General features: G+C 44.1%; 1 protein-coding gene across 2 annotated transcripts; it reads right to left on the reverse strand.

Annotated features, from left to right (window-relative positions):
* Positions 1–4,805: 4,805 nt before the first annotated feature.
* On the reverse strand, positions 4,806–12,345 carry LOC127210011 (zinc finger protein 709-like). Of its 2 annotated transcripts, none has more exons than XM_051169685.1 (3): positions 12,066–12,345; positions 6,794–6,920; positions 4,806–6,587 (listed from the first exon to the last, which is right to left on the reverse strand). In XM_051169685.1, the coding sequence occupies exons 1-3, from the start codon at positions 12,120–12,122 to the stop codon at positions 5,050–5,052; spliced, it is 1,722 nt and encodes a 573-aa protein (XP_051025642.1). In that variant the 5' UTR covers positions 12,123–12,345; the 3' UTR covers positions 4,806–5,049. The 2 variants fall into 2 exon arrangements, with proteins under 2 accessions (XP_051025642.1, XP_051025643.1); XM_051169686.1 differs by lacking the exon at positions 12,066–12,345 and adding an exon at positions 8,708–8,786.
* Positions 12,346–24,514: the final 12,169 nt, after the last annotated feature.

A 24,514-nucleotide genomic window follows, 5' to 3' on the forward strand; every position in this document is an offset into this window, starting at 1 on the left:
GTCAAAGCTACACTGGGACCCTGGCCACATTCATCTCCAGTCCACCTGCGACAGGCTTGCCTTCCAGCTTACTGATGGCTTGGCACCATTGGGAACTTGGTAAGTTTTCCCCTTGGTGTAAATGTTTCCCTGAGGCTGAGGAAATAACCATGAAGCATCTGGCACTCCTCTGGTACTCTTGGTGGAAGAGGTATGGCCAGCCACAGTATTTAAGACTATGGCTGGCCCTCTTCACCAACTCTGTTCCAGCCCTTTCCTGTGGATGAGGCCCTGCTCCTGAGCTTGGTGTTTTCACCTTCTGGCTTCATTTGAAAGCTCCTGGACCAGGCACTGAGTCTCCGCAGGGTGTTAGCCCTGACCCTCATTAAGTGTGGTGATGGCCTGCTTATGGGTCGGTCTTCCCTTGGTTCTGAGTCTTTTGAAGATGCCCTCGGCTGCAACTGTGACACTTCTCTCTGTGTGTGTCTCTCACCCATGGGGATGGTGTCATTCATACCCTCTCATTTCACCTTGGCATGCCTTTTAGAAAACCTCTATCCCTTCCACCCTGCACTTGATCTAATATCCCTTAGATAACCAGGCCAAATGGCTGTCTAATGGTACCCAGGATCTTTACAATCACTGTGAACAATCAGGGAAATGGAAAGAGATCCCCGATATCCAAGTCTTCTCCAGTCTCAGCTCCAAGGCCCCTCCTGCAGTGTTTATAAGATTATCCTAGTGCTCTGTCTTAAGACAGCAGGAACTTTCCATTCTTTAGCATTCTTGTCTATGGGGGCTTTCAGAGGCACACCCAAGCTGCATCTCCTCAGGACACACCTAACTGCATTTGACATCGACTTAAGCTTTTATATTTTGCTAACAATTAAGTTTTCTGTGTACAATAATCCTGCAACACCCCTATTCTCCCACTCAGCCTCTCCTAGCCAGAAAGTGTTGCAGGATATTTGAGCACACTGCGAACTCTGAGCTTGTGTTTACTGAAAAAAACTTGTTTCTAGTTGTGGTGTGGCTCAGCTCTAGCACACACCTTTAATCAAAGATCTTTCTGCTTGAACAAGATTAAATAAAGTCAACCATAGGCCAAAAAGATGGAGCAAGCAACCAGTTGACAGGAAGTGAACACAGGGAAAAAAAAAACCATAGAGAGTAAGAGGGAGTCAGGATGATGGATAGAGAGACTCATGGGAAGTAGAAGGGAGGGACATTTGAGTTTGAGAGGTTTTTTGAGATGATGTGGAGGAGACCTCCTTTTGGGATGTTAGCTGAGGAGGAAGGTCAGCTGGGTGCTTTCTCTGCCTCTGATCCAACATCTGGCTCCCCAGTCTTTATTGGTAAAATTGAATGATTAAGATTTTGTTAAAAACAATAATAAAGTCCAAAGCAGATGATTCCTCCACTAATCACACTAATGAATACCTCCCCAATCAGCCACAACCCGCAGCTCCTTTTTTTCCTCTGGACCCTCTGGTCTTCCCTGCTCCCTTTTCAGTGATAGGCCACTGAAGGAGAGATAAACATGTTCTTTTGTTTAGATCTCAAGTGTGGGATGAGGAACAGACTTGTGAGAGAGCAGGTGATGTTTATCCACTTAGAAGTCGAAGCACTAAGTTTCTGAGAGGATTGTGGAAGGACTTTGGAACTTTGAATTGTTCTGTAGGAACTTGGAAGATAACAATGTCGACAGCAGTGCAGCGGACAGAAGTCTGGCATGTGAAGTTTAAAGACTCTATCCTGGTCATCTGCTATTTTGAATGGAGATTCTGTCCTTCTGGTCAGCTGGGGATGGAGAATCTGCTGGGATTGACAAGGGACTGGTAATGTTGGGGGGAACCCTTTGCAATCGCTGGGGCAACGGATGCTGGGTAGCTGGCGCTAAGGAATTAGTGGTGATTGAGAAGACACCAATACCGCAGAGGTGAAATCTTCAGGGAAGAGTTTCCTCAGGGTCATCTTACACAAGCTGTGCCCCAGAAGCAGCTGACGTCGTACCTTGTGTTGGCGGCCAAATCTGGTAGTGTTAAGAGTCACCCAAGTGGTTTTGAAGGCATGAAGGGGTCATGGAGAGCAGCTGAGGCTTGGCACTGGGAGAGGCCGTTGGTGAAGGTGAGACCTCATTGGCAGTCGAAGGTCCAAAGTTAAAGGGGTCATGCAGTTGAGGCTTGGCACCATGAAGACGGCCTGTGAGAGGCTGTTGGTGAAAGTGCAGTCTGGTCGCATCAGAAGACCCCAGCATTTTAGAGATGCCAGTGCTGTGGGTCGACCGCCAAGAGTAGCAGCAGCCGTGGAGTGGAGCCAGGTGGAGCCCAGAACACACGCTGGTGTGCTGCAGAGCACGGAGCCAGAGAAGTGGTGAAAAAAGAATGACTAATTGAGATCACATTTGCTAAACCACGTAACAGGATTTATCATCCTGTTTGTGTGTGCTGGTGGCGAGAACACAAGCCTGACATACTAGGTCAGCAGTGAGAGCTTCTTCCACGGAGAGTTTCCGCGAAGACTGACCCAGACCTCGGCTTCGACATGATGTCACCTGTGAGTGGGTGTTTTAACCTTGGTTCACCAACTCCCTAGTCTTGCAAAAATGAAAGCACCACACACACACACACACACACACACACACACACACACACACACACACACACACAGAGTATATTCCTAATTCACGTTATGATTAAAGCACTTCTGTGTTCCTATTTTACAAAGCTGTCAAGCAAGAGATCCTTGGAAATTACTCTGAAAGGCATAACTTGTGTCAGTGAGAGCTTTACTGAGCTGTGCTATGCAGCCCCTTCCCAGGTTTCTGCTACTAGGGTTCTAATAACCCACATGTTGCTCTCTTAGTGCTTTAGTCGGAGTCCTCTAAAGACACGACACGGAGGGATGGTTCTTAGCTGAGCCACAGTGTCAAGGGAAGGAGGCAGAAAGTGATGCTGAACGGCGGCGCCCTCCTCTGGCCTCCAAGGGAGTACACACACACACACCTACCTACACACGCACAGAGCCACAACGCTTACACACAACACATACACACAACGTAGCAAAACAAGAAAATGGTCTTCCTGGTGAACAAATCATATATATGTGTAAATTTATTACTGCAACCCCTTACATTCAATGTGACCAAAGGCTTAGTCCTGGTGAATTCTTCTTGACCAGAGTGCACTTAAACCAGGGGGATGTATCTTTTGGTAAGAGAAGTGAAAAGAACATTATAAAAAGCTGCAACATAAATGTGATAAAATTTACATAGGGAAGGAGCATTAGTTAGTAGGATTGCACTACATAAGACATTTTCACCAGTACTTTGGAAATAATGACTCTGACATGAAAGGAAAAATTTGAAAAATTGTGAAGTTGATCTCTTAATGATTATTTTGTAGATACGCTGTCAATATATGAAAAACATAACCTGTATCAATATAAACACTATTGAAAACAGTTAAACTATAAAATATGCACAGAAATCTTTAGAGAAAAATATTAAAAATGAAAAAGTTAAATCCACTTTAAAAAGGCATTTGTTTTGAATTTATATACATATATGACCTATGACAAGAGCCTAGAATGAAAATCCAAAATATGAATTGCCTTGTGTGTGTGTGTGTGTGTGTGTGTGTGCACGTGCGTGTGAGCAGCTAGTGTGCATGTGTGGAAGCCAGAGGATACCAGGCATCTTCTACCACCTCTGCCTTGTTTGCTTGGGACATGGTCTTACACTGATCTTGGAGCTTGTTTTTCAACTAGAAGCGTTGGCAGCGAGCATTAGTAATCTTCCTGCATTGTCCCTGCTTTTAGCAATGGTGGTCTAGGCAGGTTTGGCCACATCTGACATCCCACGTGGCACTGAGGATGTGACCTCAGGTCCTGATGCTTAGCTATTAAGCCATTTTCCCAGCCCAGTTAATTAACTGAATTTACTAATACTGAAACTACAGATTAAGCACATGCAATGTTATTAAATAATTTCACTGAAACATTTATTTTCAAGAATAAAATTAGGAGCACACAGTTCAATCAGCTTAAGAATGTGCCACTGACAAACATGTATAAACTCTCGGGCATTTCCTCTCAAGCGCGCAATTTCTGAAGCATTCCACACAAATTACTTTATACTAGGCTCTTCACACTAGTTGTGTTAACAGAGTCCTACTGCATCAGCCTTCTACACTCTATGCTACGAGCGACAACTCTACATTTATAAGGTTTAGACTGCATACTTTGATATGCTGGTCAACTGAAGACTTACAGATTTCTTCTGATCAAGGTTCTTTTTTTTTGTTTTTCGAGACAGGGTTTCTCTGTGTAGCCTTGGCTGTCCTGGACTCACTTTGTAGACCAGGCTGGCCTCAAACTCATAGCGATCCGCCTGCCTCTGCCTCCCGAATGCTGGGATTAAAGGCGTGCGCCACCACGCCTGGCATGATCAAGGTTCTTGATACAGTGTGTTCCTTTGTGTGTATGTGATGTGCATACGTGTGTGGCTGAGTGTGCATACGTGTGTGGCTGCACACTGCACTTGCATGTAGACCAGAGGTTGAAGGTAAAGCTGGATGTCTTCCTTAATCATGTCCCTCTTTACAGCTGAGAGCTCTCCCACTGGGCCTGAACAGATGTGGGCAGACTAACTAACCAGCAAGCCTCTGCCTCCCTAGCACTGGGACTTGCAGGCACATGCTGCCGTCATGTCTGACTTTTATATGGGTTCTGAGGACTTAAACTCAAGATCTCAGGTTTCTGGGGTACATGCTGTACAGACTGAGCCATCTTCTTGTCCATTTAATGGGTTTTGAAAGCTGAAGTAGAAGCAACCCACATTCTTTACACAGATACAAGTTAAATTCAGTACGCCATCACGCTTGCTAGAAAGTTCTTGTCATAATGGAGCTTTTTCTTTATTCTATATTTAGAGATCGTCTCCATTCATGCTTTCTTAAGGGAACCAGAACACGGTAAGGCTTATCCACATTGCTTACTAACAAATGTTTTCCCCGCTTTGAATTGTGAGATTCCAACTTATTTAAAGAGGAGAAAGTCTTCCTAGCCAGCTTATACACAGTGCACCCTCTCATGGTAGCGGAGGGAGCCGTGCGTGCTGTAGGATTTCCCACACTGTTTACACACATAGGGCTTCTCCCCGGTGTGGATTCTCTCATGGCATCGCAGGGAGCTGTGGTCAGTGAAGGCTTTCCCACAGAACGTGCACACATAGGGCTTCTCCCCTCTGTGGATCCTCTCATGGCGCTGAAGAGAACTGTGGTAAGTGAAGGCCGTTCCACAGAGCTTACACACATAGGGTTTCTCTGCACTGTGAATATTTTCATGGCAACGCAGAGAACTGTGATACATAAAGGCTTTGCCACACTGTTTACAGACATAGGGCTTCTCCCCAGTGTGCGTCCTCTCGTGGCAGTGGAGGGAGCTGTGAAACGTAAAGGCTTTCCCACATATCCTGCACAGACAGGGTTTCAACCCGCTGTGAATTCGCTCATGTTTTTTCAGTGCGCTGCTCAGCACAAAGGCTTTCCCACACTGCTTACACCCGTGGGACTTCTGTCCACTGTGAATCTGCTCGTGGTATCTAAGGGCATTGTGATGCATGAAGCGCTTCCCACACTGCTTACATGCATAGGGCTTCTCCCCGCTGTGGATCCGCTCATGGCATTTAAGAGACCCTTGACGGCTGAATGCTTTTCCACACAGTTGACATGTATAAGGTTTCTCTCCACTGTGGATGCGCTCATGACACTGCAGAGAGCTGCAGTCAATGAAGGCCTTCCCACACGCCTTGCACTCATAGGGCTTCACACCAGTGTGAATCCGCTCGTGTCTTCTCAAGGCACTGGAACAAGCGAAGGCTTTCCCACACTGCCTGTACACATACGGTTTCTCTGAGCTGTGGCTCTTCCCGTGGGACTGAAGCGAGCTGTGGTCACTGAAGGCTTTCCCACAGTGACTCCACATGTGTTTTATTCCATTGTGAGTTTGCTCATGACTCTCAACCTTACTCAAAGAAGGAAAGACCTTCAGAAATTGCTTGCATTTGTAGGGTTTCTCTCCACTATGGGTCCTTTCATGGCGGCGAAGGCCACTGGAATAGGTGAAGGTTTTGCCACACTGATTACATATATAAAGCTGTTCTCCAGTGTGAGTTTTTTTGTGTGTAAAGAAAGAACTGGAAGAATGAAAGGCTTTATCACATACTTTACATATATATGGCCCATTTCCATTATGTGTTATTATGGGCTGTTGAATACCAGCAAGAGTCAAAAAGTCTTTCCCACTCTGCTTTAAAACACAAGGCTTTTCTGAAGTATGCATTCTTTCACGTATTTGAACATAACTGTGTCTACTAAAACCTTCCTCAGTTTGCTCACATCCATAAGTTTCCTCTTCAGTGTGAGTCCTCATATGTTCCCGAAAGCACTGGGGAGAGCTGAGGACTTGCCCACACTGCTCACACGTGCGTGGTTTCTCTGAAGAGTCTTGATGCTCACATAGTTTGTATCCAGTCTGAATTGCAAGGGGAAGAATTGTCCTCACATTTTCATCGTCACCTTCAAGGGTCCAGTCTTCTTGTTTTTTTGCTAGAATGCAGATCCAGAAAAATCACTTTGAGTTAATACAACACTATAGAAAATATTAGAGTCTAAGTAGGCTTTTGGTATAACATGATCATGATTGGTTTGTTCATCAAAATTTGTTTCTTTAAACACCACGGAGCTTCACTGATCAGAAAAAAAATACACTTTACTCATGAACTAACTAAACAAGGCGATGACCTCACCCTTACCTATGGCAGCCAGGTTCCTGAAGGTCTCCTGCATCACGTCTTTGTGCAGCCTCTTTTGGGAAGAATTCAGCAAAGCCCATTCCTCTGGGGTGAAGTTCACAGCCACATCCTCAAAGGACACAGACTCCTATAAAATGACACAGCATTGAAGATCTAGACTTGATGCATATGATGCTTTGTTTGTTTGTTTGTTTTTCCAGACAGGGTTTCTCTGTGTAGCCCTGGCTGTCCTGGACTCGCTTTGTAGACCAGGCTGGCCTCGAACTCACAGAGATCCACCTGCCTCTGCCTCCCGAGTGCACCACATACCTGGCTTAATGCATACGATGTTTACAGAATGCTGTATTGTTTAAATGTTCAATCCATCACTGTCCTAGTTAATGCTCTTTAAGAATGTGATTTCCAGGCTGAAACTACATTATCAGAGAAAAGCAGGTCACCCCAGTAAAGGCTACACTGTAGTCTGTTGCACCTCTCACAAAAAAATCCTACCAGGCCAGGATTTAATCCCAGGACCAGGAGGCAGAGGCAGGCACATCTCCTTGAGCTTAAGGCCAGCCTTACATACTGGGTTCCTGGTCAGCTAGGGCTAAATAGTGAGGCTCTGTCTAAAAACACAAATCTCATTAGTCAGTATCCATTATAGAGTTAGCACAGGCTATCCAGAGACTAATCTTAGAAATGCTTGAGAGCTGGGTGTGGTGGTGACACCTGTAATCCCAGTACTGGGGGATTTTAGAGACAGGTGGATCTCTGTGAGTTTGAGGTCTGCCTAGTCTATAGAGTGAATTCCCAAGAACTCTGTAGGATTCCTGGAAGGCTACACAGAGAAACTCTCAAAAAATCCAACCCCCACCCTCCAAAAAGAAAGAAATGCTTGAAAACAGGGCCTGAGCTGAAATGCCCTTCCCCCACAACCCATATAAAACCGCTGGGCATGGTGGCACACACTTATAATCCCAGCACTGGGGAGGTGTAGACAGGTACATAGTAGTCAGCCAATCTAGTACAATTGGTAGGGTTCAGGCAAAAAGAGCATTTCTAAAAAGATGGACAGCATTCCCAAGGAAGTCATTCTGCCTTCCACATGCACGCACACATATGTACACACGTGCATGTGTACTTGTGCAAATATCTGCAACCATATATATGCATTAAAAAAAAAAGATAAAATTTCAACTTTCCTTGGGGTCTGGGACCTGGTATTTGGATGGATTTCTCTAGCCTGCTTGTGGAGAGGAGCTTGGTGTTCTAGTTTAGGGCAGCAACACGCTAGTTAGTCCATTGTCCCTCTAAATGTCTGCAAGGTTCTGATGTGCTTATCAGAAGGGTCCTACTTGACCAGAATGGACACGGGCCCTAGAAGATCAGTCTCTAATCAGCTGGCCTGACGGAGAGTACGGAGCAAGTGCTTCATCTCCAGCTTCTTTCTTAGGAAACCGTGCACATCCAAAGCTCCGGAAAGCTTGTACTTGGCGTCTTACAGGCAGTCTAACCTAAATACTTTTAAAGACCTGTGAAGGATAATCTACTATGGTAACGTAGAAAGATTTTATTCGCCCCCTCTCCCCAATGCTAAAGGAAACAGAAACGAGAGGCACGGCACTGTCAGCTAGTTAGGTGATATAATAATTTCTCAATATAACTTTATCCAGCTGACTACTAACCCAAAACATCCTTTAACAGAAGATCCCTAAATATAAAGAGGACATCCCATAAAAAACTCTCATGTAAATACAAATGAGCTGAACATTTTACAAACAAAGAGTACTGAGCAAAAGGTTTAGACAAAATAACAGTGTGTGGCTTCAATACCCTGATATCACAAATAGATCACCCAGCAAGAAGAAAAAAATAATCAACCAAGGAATTTCATAGCTAAACTGGACCACAGATCAAATGCACTTAACTTACAGGAACTCGATCAAACAACTGAAGAACACACACAGTCTTCTCAGCATAGATGAAAAAATTCTCTAAACCACATCACATATTAGGTGATTAGGCATTTGAAAATCCCAAAACACATACAAAAAAGCCAAGGAACTAACCAAACTAACAAAAACAAACAAATAAACCCAAACACACTCTGAAATGCTTTCTTGCATTGTATAAGATCAAAAATAGTCAATTTGCAAAATACTTAATTTGGAAAAAGTATTAGGAAACCCAGGTCCAAGAAGACAGTTTAGTTGGTAAAGTGCTCACCACATAAGCAGAAAGAACTAATTTTGATCCCTAGTACTAAAAAAAAAAAAAAGTTGAGCTCAGAGCTGGGCGTGAGATGGTGCAACCTATAATCCCAGCACTTGGGAGGCAGAGGCAGGTTCATCTCTGTGAACAAATTGAGTCCAGGACAACCAAGGCTACACAGAGAAACACTGTCTCGAAAAACAAAAAACAAACAAAAACCAACCAACCAACCAACCAACCAAAAAAAGTTGAGCACCATAGCACACACCAGTGCTGCGGTTTTTAAGACCTGTACTTGTGGAACGAATAGAGGAAAATAAAATGAAGCCAATTGCTTTGTAGAATGACTATATGATACAAAATGAAATAAATAAATGAAAAGAAACCTCTGCCAAATATAATGTAATATTGAAAAAGAGATTAAGTACAACAGTAAGTTGGGAAGTGGGGGTGAACCTGGGAGGAGTCAGGAGAAATGAAACTGAATATGATCAAAATACATTATATGTATATATAACATTCTCAAGAAATCAATATTATATTAACGAACTATAGAAAAGATCCCTGAAAGTATAGTCTTCAATATTATATTAAAAAAGAGACTAGCAAGTAATTATGGGAAAGATAAACAAAACTTGAAGTGATCCACATCTAAGGAGAAAATTTATTCACAATGTAGCAGTCATCAACCGTGTTTCAATTAAAGTTTTTTTTCTTTTCTTTTTTCTTTTTCTTTTTTAACTTAGTTAAGGTTTCTGTTACTGTGATAAACACCATGACCAAGAGCATCTTCGGGAGGGAAGAGTTTCGTTTAGCTTACATGTACCAACTACAGTTCATCAGGAAGGAAAGTCAGGGCAGGGGTGATGCAGAGGCCATGGAGGTCACCCCTCACCGGCTTGCTCCTGATGGAGGTCAGCACTCACTGGCTTGCTCCTCACAGAGGTCACTGCTCACTGGCTTGCTCCTCACGGAGGTCACCGCTCACTGGCTTGCTCCTCATGGAGGTCACCGCTCACTGGCTTTCTCCTCATGGAGGTCACCCCTCACCGGCTTGCTCCTGATGGAGGTCAGCACTCACTGGCTTGCTCCTCACAGAGGTCACTGCTCACTGGCTTGTTTCTCACGGAGGTCACCGCTCACTGGCTTGCTCCTCATGGAGGTCACCGCTCACTGGCTTGCTCCTCATGGCTTGCTCAACCTGGTTTTTTTTTTGTAGTAAGCAGGACCACCAGCCCAGAAGTGGTACCAACCACAGTGATGTGGGCCCTCTTACATCAATCAAGAAGAAATATCATGGGCTTGCCCACAGGGTGGTATGATGGAAGCATGTTCTTAGTTGAGAATCCTTCTTCCACAACGGTTCTAGCCGCTGTCAAGATGACATAAAGCCAGCCATTATAACGTTAATGACAGCCAGCAACCTGCCCAACACACTCACAGACACCAGAGGGGGTAAACCATTGCTGTTTCAATACATAGGCAAAAGTAATGCATATACAAGAAACACAAGGACAGTCCAAAAGATGACACCCAAAGGCTTGAGACACCATTAAACTATGTAGGAAGGCAGGAGGGTGCAAAATCAACACACAGTGCCCAGCACATATCCCTTTCAGCGAATAATGAACTATCTCACAGAGATACACTATCAGGAAGAAATAATATGTGTCATAAACTAAAACGTTCAAGTCAAGCCTCACTGATGACAGGAACATCTTCTACAAAGGCAATTTTAGGTCACTGAAGAAAGAACTTATAAAGAGAAAGAAAGGGCGTGGAGCTGGGTGAGTGGAGGTGGGGAGGCTGGGGAGGAGTTGAGGGAAAGGGAAAGTAATCAGAACGTATTGTATGAGAAAACTTCAATTAAAAACCAAGAAAGGCATTAAACAAGACATTAGAAGAGAGGAAGATCAACCCTGAGCATGGATTAGGAGGATCGATATTGCTAAAATGACTCAAAAGTATAATACCGATTCAATGAAATTCCCATCTAATTATCAGAACATTTTACTTTGTTGTTGTTGATTTTTTTTTTCTTCCTGAGACAGGGTCTCTCTGTGTAGCCTTTGCTGTCCTAGACTCACTCTGTAGACCAGGCTGAACTCGAACTCACAGAGATCCGCCTGCTTCTGCCTCCTCAGTGCTGGGATTACAGGCGTGCACCACCATGCCTGGCTAGAAACAATTCTTTAAAATTGGTAGTAACGCGCAAGAGACCCGGGGTGGCCTGCAGCAAAAAAGATTTCAAAACACACTGCAGGTCTGTAATGACAACAAACAAAGTAGGACAGAACAGAACAAAACTCGACAGAGTAGTGTCATAAATATATAGGCCAAAGGAAAACAGAATATAAAAATAAACCCACACGTTTGGCCAGCGGAATCTCAATAAAGGTGGCAAAAATATACACCAAAGAAAGAATACAATATTCAATAAATGATGGTGGCAATATGGATTTCTACGTGGAGATGCCTGAAATTAGACTGCTGTCTCAGACTCTGGAGAAAAATCAATTCACAAAGTGTTCACTTGTTGCCTGCAAATGATTGGCTGATCAGAAAAGACAAAGCACTATTAAAGCAGCGCCTTAATACTGTTTGACTTATCACTCCAAGCAAAGCCTTTTCTTCTAGCTGCCCCTTGATATACTTCCACACCTTACAATCCAGGGCCCTCTCCGTATTTGTAATGGTCTTTTCATATAAAGTCATACCTCAGCATAAAAAAATTAAACTAATCGCTACAAACAGTCCACTTGCATCACAGACCGCCACAGATTCCTGTTTCTCACAGGGAGAGGTGGATCGCCCGGTCCAGCTAGTTTGCAAATGTGGGGGAGGACCTGGGAATTGAGGGGCTTCAACTGTCAATCAGAAAAAAAAAAGTATTTAGATGGGGGACAAAATCGTGATTTCAGATGCTGCTTCCCAGGAGCCGGAAAGACAGGAAACTCGGCTTACTAGGCAGAACAAAGCGACCCCGCACCGCGCGCCGCGCTGGGGGCCCCCCCGAGCCGCCGCCTCCGCGGGTCCCGCGCGCTGCGGCGCGATCCCGCCTCTCGTCCTCCGTGCTCACCATGGCTGCACTCCGGGCTCCCCGCGGCCTCCCCGGGCTCCTGGATTTAGCAGTCATAGCACTGCAGCAAGCGACCCGGGACTCCCTCAACCCGCTACACAAAACTACGAGGACGGCGTTGCCAGGAAGAAAGATGGCGGGTAAAGAACTTCCGCTCCATCCTCCGACGCTACTGAAAAATCAAGTTGCACCCGATCGCCACTTTTGACGTTCAAATCCCCGTCCCCTTGAGACCTAACCCCCACACTGGGTTTAGGGGTCACGAAACAAACAAACAAACAAACAAACAAACAAACAAACACAACAGCAACAACGGCACCGAAGCTGAACAGTTTGGGACTCCATAAACTGACAGCCGCAACCAGGGCAACTCCACAAAGATGGCAGGTGACGTCCTTCCGCTTTGCCTGCCCGCGGTCTCCAGCGGACAACTCACAACGGCCGCTTCAGGGGCCCTCTGGACTATTCCCGGGGTCAGCTCCATGCTACACGGTTGAGCAATCCGGGACTCCCTGAGCTGACAGGACACACGGAGCCCTTTGTGACAAAATCGATCCCTACCTGACTATTACTCATTTCCAGCACAGTCATTCCCAGTCTTCTCTAGGTGAGGGTCAGCTGACCTCGGACATAAGTGCATTTAAGCAGGATGTCCACCTGACTCTAAGTGTGTTTGTGTGTGGTGTCTCTGCACACCTACAACTTTGGAAACGAAGTCACCAGAATTTCAAACTTAGCGTCCCATGGAGACAATCCATGTGCTCAGAGAAGTGGTTGGTTAGCCCAGAACACAGAGATACACGTATCTCCTTTTTTGTTTAAGAATAAGAAAATGATAAGAATATACCAGATATGGGTCTCAGAGGTTAAAAGCAGCTTCTGCTGGCTGCTCTTCTGAAGGTCCTGAGTTCAATTCTCAGCAACCACATGGTGGCTCATAACCATCCATAATGAGATCTGATGCCCTCTTCTGGCCTGCAGGCAGAATGCTGTATACATAATAAATAAATAAATATTAAAAAAAAGAAGAAGGTTTATTAAATGAGTACGGGGAGAGGAAAGCGAGGAAGGGTAAGATACACACACACACACACACACACACACACACACACACACACACACACACACACACACACACACACACACACACACACACACGTCTGTCATTTTATATAGCCCTGGGCAGGCCACGCCACGCCCCCGTGGCAGGTAGGCAATGACATCACAGGTAGGCGGAGCGAAGCAGAATCCTAACATCGCTTGCTGCCACTCTTGAACAATTTGGAATGAGGCAATAGCTCCCTGCCTCCCCGAGTCTTACCGATTTTCATTCAAGAGAAGATAAATACGCCACTAAGTGAATACAACATTGACTCACTGGGCTAAATGTAAGTGTTGCAGCTCCGAAGGGAAAGGCTGACCCTAGAAGTTCTGCTCTAGCCACTGTTCCGCACTGCTCTGCTGGAAAGGTATCCTGGTAGCTGGGAGCCAGGAAATGCGACACAGTCACACCGCACAACAAGCCTCCCACGTGCGGGGCATGAGCAGAGCTTTCCAGGCTGGCCTGGGGTTGGAGGGATCATGTGGCCTAAGTGTTGGGGCAAGCTCAGGGATTAAAAAAAAAAAAAGATTTATTTAGTTATTATTATGTATACAGTGACCTGTCTACATGTACACCTGCAGGCCAGAAGGGCATCAGATCTCATTATAAATGGCTGTGAGCCACCATGTGGTTGCTGGGAATTGAACTCAGGACCTCTGGAAGAGCAGACAGTGCTCTTAACCTCTGAGCCATCTCTCCAGCCCTGTTTTTGTTTTTTCCTTGTAGGGCGAGGTTTATCCCACCTCCAGGCTGTCCATTATCTATACATATCTGCACATGATTGCCATCTGGGCAGCTTTCCTGCATCCATGCTGACCCAGCCATGTGCTTCTGTCCATGCTAAGCTGTGGCGGCTCTGCTTCCTCTCACCTCTGCTGTGTCGCCTCCTCCTTCCAGCTATCCTTGCTGTCCTTCGAGCCCTAGAATCTGTGCCATGCTTACCTCATTTCTGCCCTGCTTAGGTGTGTAGTTGGCTTTATTTAGCCAATCAGGGATAGTAGGGGAACATTCCTTATACCACATAGGTAGAAGAAATGGCTCAACATTCATAACAATGCCTGTGGCAGGGCAGTTAACTAGATCTTGGGACACTGAAATCAGCATCTGAAAACACAGTGCACAAGCCCCTCCTTCAGTCTCTACTCCTTAGGCTGCAGAGTGGCCACTTTCCCCGCCTTGAGGCTTTAGGTCTTTTCTTCAGCACAGTCTGAACAAAGTTTATGAAGGGGCCCTTGGCAGGGAAGTCTTTCCCTGCCAGCTGGAGTTGGTATGAGTGGCCAACACATGAAAACTGGAGTTATATGCTGGTATTCTTCAGAGGGAAAGGCAACATTGAACTCTTATACAATAGCCTGTTGCATCCACATTAACAAGGCTTGAGAAGGTGACAATATTTTTTTTTAACATTTATTTTATGTGTATGAGTGCTCTGTTTTCATGCACACCAGAAGAGGGCATCAGATTCCATTACAGATGGCTGTGAGCCACCATGTGGTTGCTGGGATTGAACTCATGACCCTGAGAAGAGCAGACAGTGCTCTTAACCACTGACTCATCTCTCCAGCCCAATATTTTTAAGCCTGAGACCTAACAACACTCCATAACCAGGCGTTGTAAGGGATACCCTGTAACTCTCTATTTTGTACACATAGGCCATCCTTTCTGAAAATGTTTCATTACAAAGATGGATGTTAACCATTGATAGATTGTTGTTTAGGCTTCCAAGGTTCCCGCTACAGACTCTGGTTCCATAAAGATCCTGCTTCATCAGCATCCGAGTGACTCAAATAGGTCCCATCTTTTGTTTTCCCCTTTCCATGCCCCTCAGTGTTTTAGCATTTTACGAACATGATTTATATGTTAGCCTAAATTATTCATATCCAGCAGATCCTCAAAATATCATGAACTCAGAACTTTTTAAACCTCAGTGTTGAAGGCCGGCTTCTATACCACAGGGTAAACTGAGGCAGGGCATAGAGTCAGTGACTGATCATTCAGCAGACTTTTCTCTGAAGGAATAAAGCTAGATTTCCTGGAGCCAGTTCTCCCTGTGGCTGTTGGAATACTCTTTTACTCTTTTGATTTACTGGGGCCAGGAGAATAGAGAAAGAAAAGGGGGAAAGAATCACACACACCCAAACACACACACACACACACACACACACACACACACACACATACACTTGATGGATGAAGCAAGAGAAGGCCCAGCAAGTTTACACATACACATATATACATACATGTATATTCACATATTGGGTTGGATGGAGCAAAGCTCCAACTACCTTTACATAAATACATACACACACATACATATTGGGTGGATGGGGCAGACTCCAACTAACTGTACACACACACACACACACACACACACACACACACACACACATGCATATTGGGTGGGTGGAGCAGACTCCAGCAAGCAGGCTCTAACCACTGTATTTCCTCCCACAGCTGATACATTTTAGCAAAAATCTTTTAAGCATGAAGTTACATCATGATTACATTGTTTTTCTTTTAGTGAATGATCATCAGAAAACAACATGTCCCTAATACCTTACACGAGAAACATTTTACCCCCTGTTATAGACTGTGTAATTATATAAGCAAGGTAAATTTTCAGCCAGTTTCTCTTTGGTGGCAGGCTGTAATTTGTTGTTAAAAAGAAAGGATCGTTTATCTTATTTGTCTTAAAAGGTGATCTTATAAAAATCTTGAAAGAATTCCAAATCTAAACTTTTATATAAAAATAGCCATTTCTACTTTAAATCCTCAAGGTGCGCATCTACTCATTAACAGTTCTTATTAAATCATATCAGGGAGGGCAAAATGGGTACAACAAATAAATCATCACCTTGATCAGCAGCCTGGCTTTGGTGAGAGTCACGCCAGTCAGTGCAAATCGGGCTGCCACGGTTCATATCCCTGACCTCAGAAAGTCCCCAGGCCAGCTATTCAGAGTGCACCTTTCTGAACTTCAAATAGTTCCCTAAGATTTTCTACAGCAGAGCCACCCAAAAACATCTTAAGTTAACCTCGCTATCTATTTTTCCAAATTGTTTCTAAGGGAGGTGGTCATGGCCAAGAATCTAAGTCTCCAAGTTCTTTCCAAGGGTGTTGGTTGAATCTTTACTCTGCTCCAGCAGCTACGCCTGAAAATGATCAAGCACCATTATTGTAAGTGCCAATGCTACTGCTCAGTGAGGGGCTGGAAGACCCCGTAGGGTTTTTATACAATTCATAAACTAAGAAGGATGTGGAGACTGCAGAGACAATATACAGAGTCATGGTCCACAACAGCACAAAGTCCTCAGGACACATGGTGCTCGGGGCTCTGCCTCTCTGAGACACCCATTGTGGTTGTGCTAACTATGTGGGCCACATTCCGTGAGTTCTAAAGCTGTTTTGCTGTTCCTCCTGCATGACCCTTGACGCCTTAGAACCTTGTAAAGATCGTGTTTCACTTTGAAGTTCAGCAAAGCAACTAAAGACCACTTCTTATCTGGTGGACCCAGTGCACATCAAACAGTGGCTCTGGCGCTTCCACGGCCTTGACAAAGCCCACCTTCTCAATTGCCCGGAAAGCCTCCTGGTATTCATGGGCACCTTTGCTAGAGCTAACCAAGTGTCTCTACCAGTTCTGAGTCAGTTCATCTGAAGAGGGATGAGGAGTGGCCTTCTTTCTTTCTTTCTTTCTTTCTTTCTTTCTTTCTTTCTTTCTTTCTTTCTTTCTGTTCTTAGTTTTATCTGTGTAGCCCTAGCTGTCCTGGAACTTGCTTGGTAGACCAGGCTGGCTTTCAAATCAGAGATCCCCCTGCCTCTGCCTCCTGAAAGCTGGGGTTAGAGGTGTGCTCTGCCACTGCTTTGCCGCCATCCGGCTAAGACTTTTAAAATTTAAACTGTTCAAAGGCAGAGCAGTCCCTAATTATTATAACTTTTACACAGAACTTCCAAGCCCCTTGTCTGTCTACTTTCTCATGGATTGTACCTTTCTCTGCATTAGGTCAGACGTAAGGGGTGTTTTCTTGCTTTCTTACCAGTTCTTGGAAAACTTCATACAAAATAGTTTGAGCATGGTCACCTCTGCCTCAAACACAAATTACATTTATCAACACATTGATTGAAACAGTAATGAAACTGCACAGAAATTATTTGAGGAAAATACACATTAAAAATAAAACTAGTGAATCCACACACAAAAGTTATTCTATTTTGTAAGACAGAATAAATATGAAAGAAATGATCACATCACTCCAATAAGAACATCAGCAATAAATCATTTAAAAATATGGAGAGCTTCATGAATATGGATGTTATTTTCATGCAGGGACCATATTTTTTGGTAGTAGAAATTTTAGTATACGTGTTGTCAAAGTGAACTCAATAACTCATCTTTAATACTCATTAACCATAATAAAATCTATATAAAAACAAACTCTATTGACATGTTAGAAAACCACCCCATTCACTAATGAATTTATCATGGCTTAAACATAAAGCAAAAAACTAAATGTTTATGATATAATTTGATTCAAAATGACTACTTATTAAACTCTGTATTGCTATTGCTGAATAGTTATTGTTCAAACAAACCTGGCTTTCGTGCAGCTATTTTCTTTAACCTTTATTATCATATGTATGATGCGTGAGTATCTATGTACTCGTGCCACGCTGCGCATGTGGAGATTAGGAGACAACTTTGTGGAACTGGTTTGACTTTTTGACTGTTATGTAGATTCTGGGGGCTCGAGCTCAGGCCATCAGATTCGCACAACAAGTGCTTTTACCACTGAGCCATCTCAATGGCCCATATTTATTTTGAAGACTGAAGTTAGAAATGCACATTTCAGAGACCTGATTTAGGAACAGATCACTAATAAGCACATTATGTTTATAATCCTTACAGAAATTCTTCAACATTAGGAAATTTCCAGAGCAGTTTACAAATGACTTAGCATCAGACTACCCCTTAGTATGCATGTTTTGGTAGAATTATATTTTGGGCAATTTTTCATACTTTTCAAATTATTTCTTACAATAAACAATTTTATTTTATACTTCACATTTACATGATTTGACTCAGGCATACTCAAATGGCCAACAAAATACTTTTGTATATATCTATATATCTTCAAAATAATCTTTTTCATTATGGTGGGTTCTTTCATATTTTTTAAATTAAACAGGTGTTCCCACATTTTACATTGATATGAATTTTCTTCATTTGAACTGTTATATTTCCTAGAAAAAAAATCTTGTGACAATGGTGCCTTCCCACGTTCTAGAACAGGGATTTTCTGATTTTATATTTTGAAAGGGAACAAGAACCTTTAAGATTTTCTCATGCTGCTTAGTCATAGTTTTTCTCCTGTATGGGTTTGTTTACATATTCAAAACTTTACCTAAGAAAACAGGGCTTTCCCAGAGTTTGCCTTTCAGAGGGGTTCACTGTGAAGTATACTTGCTTAGTTTCTGTAAGTACTCCAGACAGGAAGGCTTTGCCTCCCAACCTTCTTTACATGCTCTGAATGTTTTAATTGCGCCAAACGGAGCTGTCTGGTCTCTCTCCACCAGAGGCCAGGTATGGTATTGAAGGGAGCTGTGGTAAACAGCACCCACACACAGGGTTCTTACATACACAGCGCTGCTATCTACTAGGAACCTATTTTTGTTTGTTTGTTTGTTTTCTTTTTGGTTTTGGTAGGGTTTTTTGTGGAGGTTTTTTTGTTTTTGTTTTTGTTTTGTTTTGACAGGGTTTCTTTGTGTAGCCGTGGCTGTCCCACACATGACTCACTTTGTGTGTGTGTGTGTGTGACAGGGTTTCTTTGTGTAGCTGCGGCTACACGTGTTTTGTAGACTCACAAAGATTCACCTGCATTTCCCCGAGTGCTGGGATTATAGGCATGCGCCACCGTGCCTGGCTACTATGAACTTTTGTTTTTTTGTTTTTCAAGACAGAGTTTCCCTGGCTGTTCTGAACTCACTTTGTAGACCAGGCTGGCCTCAAACTCACAGAGATTCACTTGCCTCTGTCTCCCGAGTGCTGGGATAGGAGGTGTGCACCACGGAGCCCTGATAGTAGGGACCTTTTAATGGCATCTAAAGGAAGTGTGATACTTGAAAACTTTCCCAGTTTGCTTACACACATAGGGTTTCTCTCCAGTGTAAAGTTGTTCATGTGTCTGGACATTATTTAAAAAAGAAAACGCTTTTCCACATTGCTCATGTTCATAAGAGTTTCTTCCTGCAGACCAGCCCTGGGAAGAGTGAAGAGGAGAAAAGAGAAAGTCTTGGTGGATCTGCTGTAGAGAGAATTGAGCAGGCGGTGAACAGCTGCTTAAGGGAAACCAACCATGGGGGAACAACTGGCTATAGCAACGAGCTGTTGAGAAGAGTTTGAGAACGGAGGAAGAAATAACCACTAGACCCAGCATACGCAACACAAATGGAAAGCCCAGGAGAACTTTACTTTTCTGTCTCTCTGTGTTGCTTGCTGTTGCTAGCTGCCTGTTACTACTTGAGCCAACCCCATTACTTTATTTAAAAGAAGCTCAATTATTTTTATTGCAGATTGCATCATGATTTTTCTCATCTTTTATAGTCAATAGAAGACTTAAAAATCAACAAAGCAAGAGAACAGACTAACAAGGAAATACAAACAGTTCTAGATAACTACAATAAAGCATACAGCAAAGATCAATTGATTTCTAATCAGTGGTCAGCATGACTTGATGATGATGATGATGATGGTTTTTGGTTTTTTGAGACAGGGTTTCTCTGTGTAGCCTTAGCTGTCCTGGACTCACTTTGTAGACCAGGCTGGCCTCGAACTTACAGTGATCCACCTGCCTCTGCCTCCCGAGTGCTGGGATTAAAGGCGTGTGCCACCACTGCCCGGCTTGATCATTATTTTTTAAACAATAGCCAGGAAATTTCAATCATAAATTTTCCTGGCCAAAGCCATCGTGTTTACATGATTGTCATAGCAACATAGCTTGAGCTAAATGTTCTCTAATAAAGAAAAAACTTGACTTACTCCCAGTGCCAAACCAACAGGTGTGCTATCCAAGCCTAGGCTAACTGCCAAGGTGTCCTTTATTGTAAAATATCTGTAAAGCATGATGTTTGAACCCTACCTTCAATTGCTCTCAAAGCAGATTCTGAAGGAACTCTCTACAGCTAACAGTACCTAGCCAGGTACTGTTATGTCAAGGTCCTAACTTTCTTTCAAGCATTTTTTGCCTGACTTCTCACAAGGGCCAGAGCCAAGATTCATTGTCTCAAGTCTTTGGCCAGAGGCCTTCTTTCAACATTCTTTGTGGGAAAAGTTTTCTCTGTGTGAATTTCATTAGATCTGAGTGTAGAAGTACCTTTTATTCTTCCTACATTAACACAGTAAATTATTAAGGCAGTAGTTTTCTTTAACCAGCTGGGCAGAATCTGAGCTACTCTAATCCTAAAACCCTCAAAGCCCACATACAAATCTGTAACTTGCCAGTCTGATGACTCCAGGGGCAGCTTCTATTTCCTCAGTCTCTCTTTCCATCCACTTCCTCTGCCGTCTTCTTCTTCTTGTCTCCATCCCCCGGAAATCCTCCCTCCCACTTCCTGTCCTTCTGCCCAGCTGATTGGCTACCTTATTGACAACTACTACACACACTCAAGGCATTCCTCCACAGCTGAGAAATAGAAAGACAGTTTTAGAAGAAAAAAAAAAAAAAAAAAGCAGATTTCAGAGTAGTTTTAAGGCAAAATTACACCTGGACCATTCATAATATTTAAGGACAGTGGTGATCAGCCGGAGGTCTCTGGAACTCTGTCAAGCAAAGCCTCAGCAGTTGTTCTGGATGTCTAGAGATCGTGCTGGACAGTCGGAGGCTTCTGGAATTTTGTCAAGCAAAGCCATTACAACTTGTCCTCATGTCTGTGACAGTTTTCTCCACTGTGAATAATTTCATGGCTTTGAAAGGAACCGAGACACGTGAAGGATTTCTCATACAGCACATAGCTTGCATACATATGGTTGGCTTCCACTGTGACTCTTCCTTGGCATTGCAAGTGATCAGTGTAGTTTTTGTTTTGTTGTTGTTTTTAGTTTTTTGAGACATGTTTTCTCTGTGTAGCCCTGGATGTCCTGGGCTTACTTTGTAGACCAGGCTGGCCTCGAACTCACAGAGACCCACCTGCCTCTGCCTCCCAGGTGCTGCAATTACAGGTGATACCTTTCCTTGATAAGTTTCTATCCACTGTGAGTCTCTTCATGGAACTGAAGGGAACCGTGACTAGTGAAGACCGTCTCCCATACCTTACATACTCAGTGTTCCTCTCCACTGCGAAGCCTTCCATGGTGTCAAAGGGAACTGCTATGAGTGAAGGATTTACTGCAGAGCTTACACACACAAGTTCCCCTGTTCACTCTCTCGTGACACTGAAGGGAACTGCGATGATGATAGAGAAGGCTTTTCCACACAGCTTGCATATGTAGGGTTTATCTCCACCGCGGATCCTTGTATGATATCGAAGGGAGCTACGATTAGTGAAGGCTTTTTCACAAATCTTGCATCCATAGGATTGAACCCCAGTCTGAATTCATTCATGTGCTTGTAAGGAACTCGATCCCTTATAAGGTTTCCCACATAATGTACATGCATAGGGTTTTTCTCCACTGTGAATTCTTTCATGGTATCCAAGGGAGATATATAGGGTTTCTCCCACCATGAATTCTTTCATGTCGATGGAGGCTACAGAGATAAGTGAGTTTTCTCACGTTGCCTGCATTCGGAGTGTCTCCTTCCATTATGTATTCTTTCATGTCGGTGAAGGAGACTAGGATAAGCGAAGGCTTTTTTTTTTTTTTTTACAGTGCTTGTGTGCATGCAGCTTCCTGCTAGTGTGACTCCTAGTACAAGTCACAGATGCACTGGAACAGTGAAAGCCTTTACCACGTAGCTTACACACAAACTGTTTGTCTCCATGGTGTGTGCTCATATGTCTCTGAATGCCTGCAAGCATCACAAAGCCTTCCCCACACTGTTTGCACATACACGATTTCTCTCCGGTGTGATTTTTGCATGAATTTGAACATAACCATTTCTACTGAAGGCTCCCCACATTGCTTACATCCATACAGTTTCTCTCCGTTGTGAGTGTTCACACGCATCACCGAGCACTGGGGAGAGATGAAGCAGCTTCCACATGCCTCACATGCACACGGTTTCTCTTCCGTTCTCTGATATTCACGTTGTTTGTTTGCAGTCTTAAATGTAATGGGCGGATACCTGATTGAATTCTGATAATCATCTTCAAGAATTTGGTCTTGTTTTTTCCCTAAAATGAATCATTACAGTATTAAAGGAATTATATTTTAGGTAGTTTACTGTCATAATATGACAAAGCATCTTTCACATTCTAAATCATGGACCTGCATTGGTCAGCCAAGTGCTTACTATTTCATTGATTAACTAGAGGAATGTCTCACTCTTACTTATAGCATTCAGATTTCTGATGATTTCTGATATCACGTCTCTGTGGAGCTTCCTTTGGGAAGAATCCAGCCCAGTCCATTCCTCAAAGGTGATGCTCACGGCCACATCTTCAAAGGTCACAGACTCCTAAAACACGCCCCACACTCCCAGGAAGGATGGCTGAGATTCATAGCCCTGCACATCTACACTCGTAACACGTTCGTGTCACACTGAATTTTCCAAATGTGTATACAGAAGTTATCATAATTTCACCTTGCATTTATGCTTAACTTTTTTTTTCCACAATGCAACTCTGATGCTGGGTTGGAACTGTATGGTAAAGCAATCCTAGAGGTATGTGATCGCCCGGTGTGTTGCTGGGCCTTTCCTATGACCTACAACCCAGTATGCCAATGGGCCCACCAGCCTGGGAACGCCAGTTGGTTTATGCTAACAACATGGTGTTTGTTTAATCGCTGTTGTCCATCTGGATGTCAGCAGACTCTGTACCACTTACAGAAGGGGCCGGGGTCTACCTGACCAGACCAAAATACACTGTGGAGAATTAACTTCTAACAGTCACGAGGGGACAAGCTGGTGTTTTAAGAATGTTTTTCTTGAATGCAAAAGCTTCTCAGAGAAGAAGTGAGGGCATTAGCGTTGCTCCCTCACCCAGCCCTACTACACACCTCTATGGCGCGTCCCATCCCACCAGCCCCGATTCATACCATCTTCTAGCCCAGCCCCCCCCAACCCATCCCCCACCCCCACCTCCCAGTCCTACCTCACCCTTACTGGCAGCCTATCTACCCACTGCCTTGCAGTCCGGAAGCCCCGGGCACAGCTGAGCAGAAGCTCCAGTAGGATGGGACAAGGCCTTCAGTGGACTCTGGAGCAGAAAGACTGAAAGCCCCGCCCACAGACCTGCCCACCTACTTCGTACACCCGCCCCTCACCACGTATGCTCTGGGGCTCTGGCGGGACAAGAAGCTCCCCTGCTTAGTGGCCACAGGGCCAGCAAGGCTCAATCGCCTCAGATTCCCTCAGCTGACAGAACAGCGGTGCCAATAAAATGGTCCGCGAAGACTTTCCGCTTCACCCACTCGTACTTCTGAATGGACAGCTCTGACAGCGCCATGACCCAGATTGGCTAGTTCTCAGAAACTCAACCTGAGCCTGGATTAGCAACCCCAAATGACATGCCTTTAGTCCCAGGAGATAGAGGCTAGCAGATCTTTGAGCTCAAGGCCAGCCTGGGTTAGAGCAATTTTCAGGTAAAAAATAGTTTACGCCCAGGTGTGGTGGTACACTTCTTTAATCTCAGCACTCAGGAGACAGAGACATGCAGATCTCTGAGTTCTAGTCAGTTCTGTTCAGACAGTTTGGTTGAGTCAGTGAGTTGAGAGACAGTGCAGTGGAGTCGAGTTTGTGGCCTGTCAGTTTCTGAAATTCAGAGGCAGTTTTGCTGGGAGAGTTTTATAGAGACAGGTTGAAGAGAGAACAAGGTAGACACAGGTTAAGACAGACACAGCCAGAGAATGAGAAGGAGCCAGAACACCAGAGCAGATTGCTAGAATTAGCTGGAGGCCAAGCAGAGCAATTCGGTGAGAAAGTGAGAAGCCAGGTTGACTCAGTCAGCTTGGAGAAGAATTTGAGCCAGAACAGCCGAGCCGAACCAGCCAGCCAGAGTTCAGAAAGAACAATAAAGGGTGAGATTTTTCAGCAGTAAGTCTCAGAGGCTGAAAACATTCTAGGCCTAGATTAGATTATACAGAGGCTAGAAGCTTCCAGAACTAGCATATATTAGCAGACAGTGGCAGTAAGCCTCTGAGACAACAATTATATCAAGCAAATAAAAGCTACTTTTACACACCTGGTGAAAT

The sequence above is a fragment of the Acomys russatus genome, chromosome 27 (assembly GCF_903995435.1).
Source record: "Acomys russatus chromosome 27, mAcoRus1.1, whole genome shotgun sequence".
Taxonomy (NCBI): Eukaryota; Metazoa; Chordata; class Mammalia; order Rodentia; family Muridae; genus Acomys; species Acomys russatus.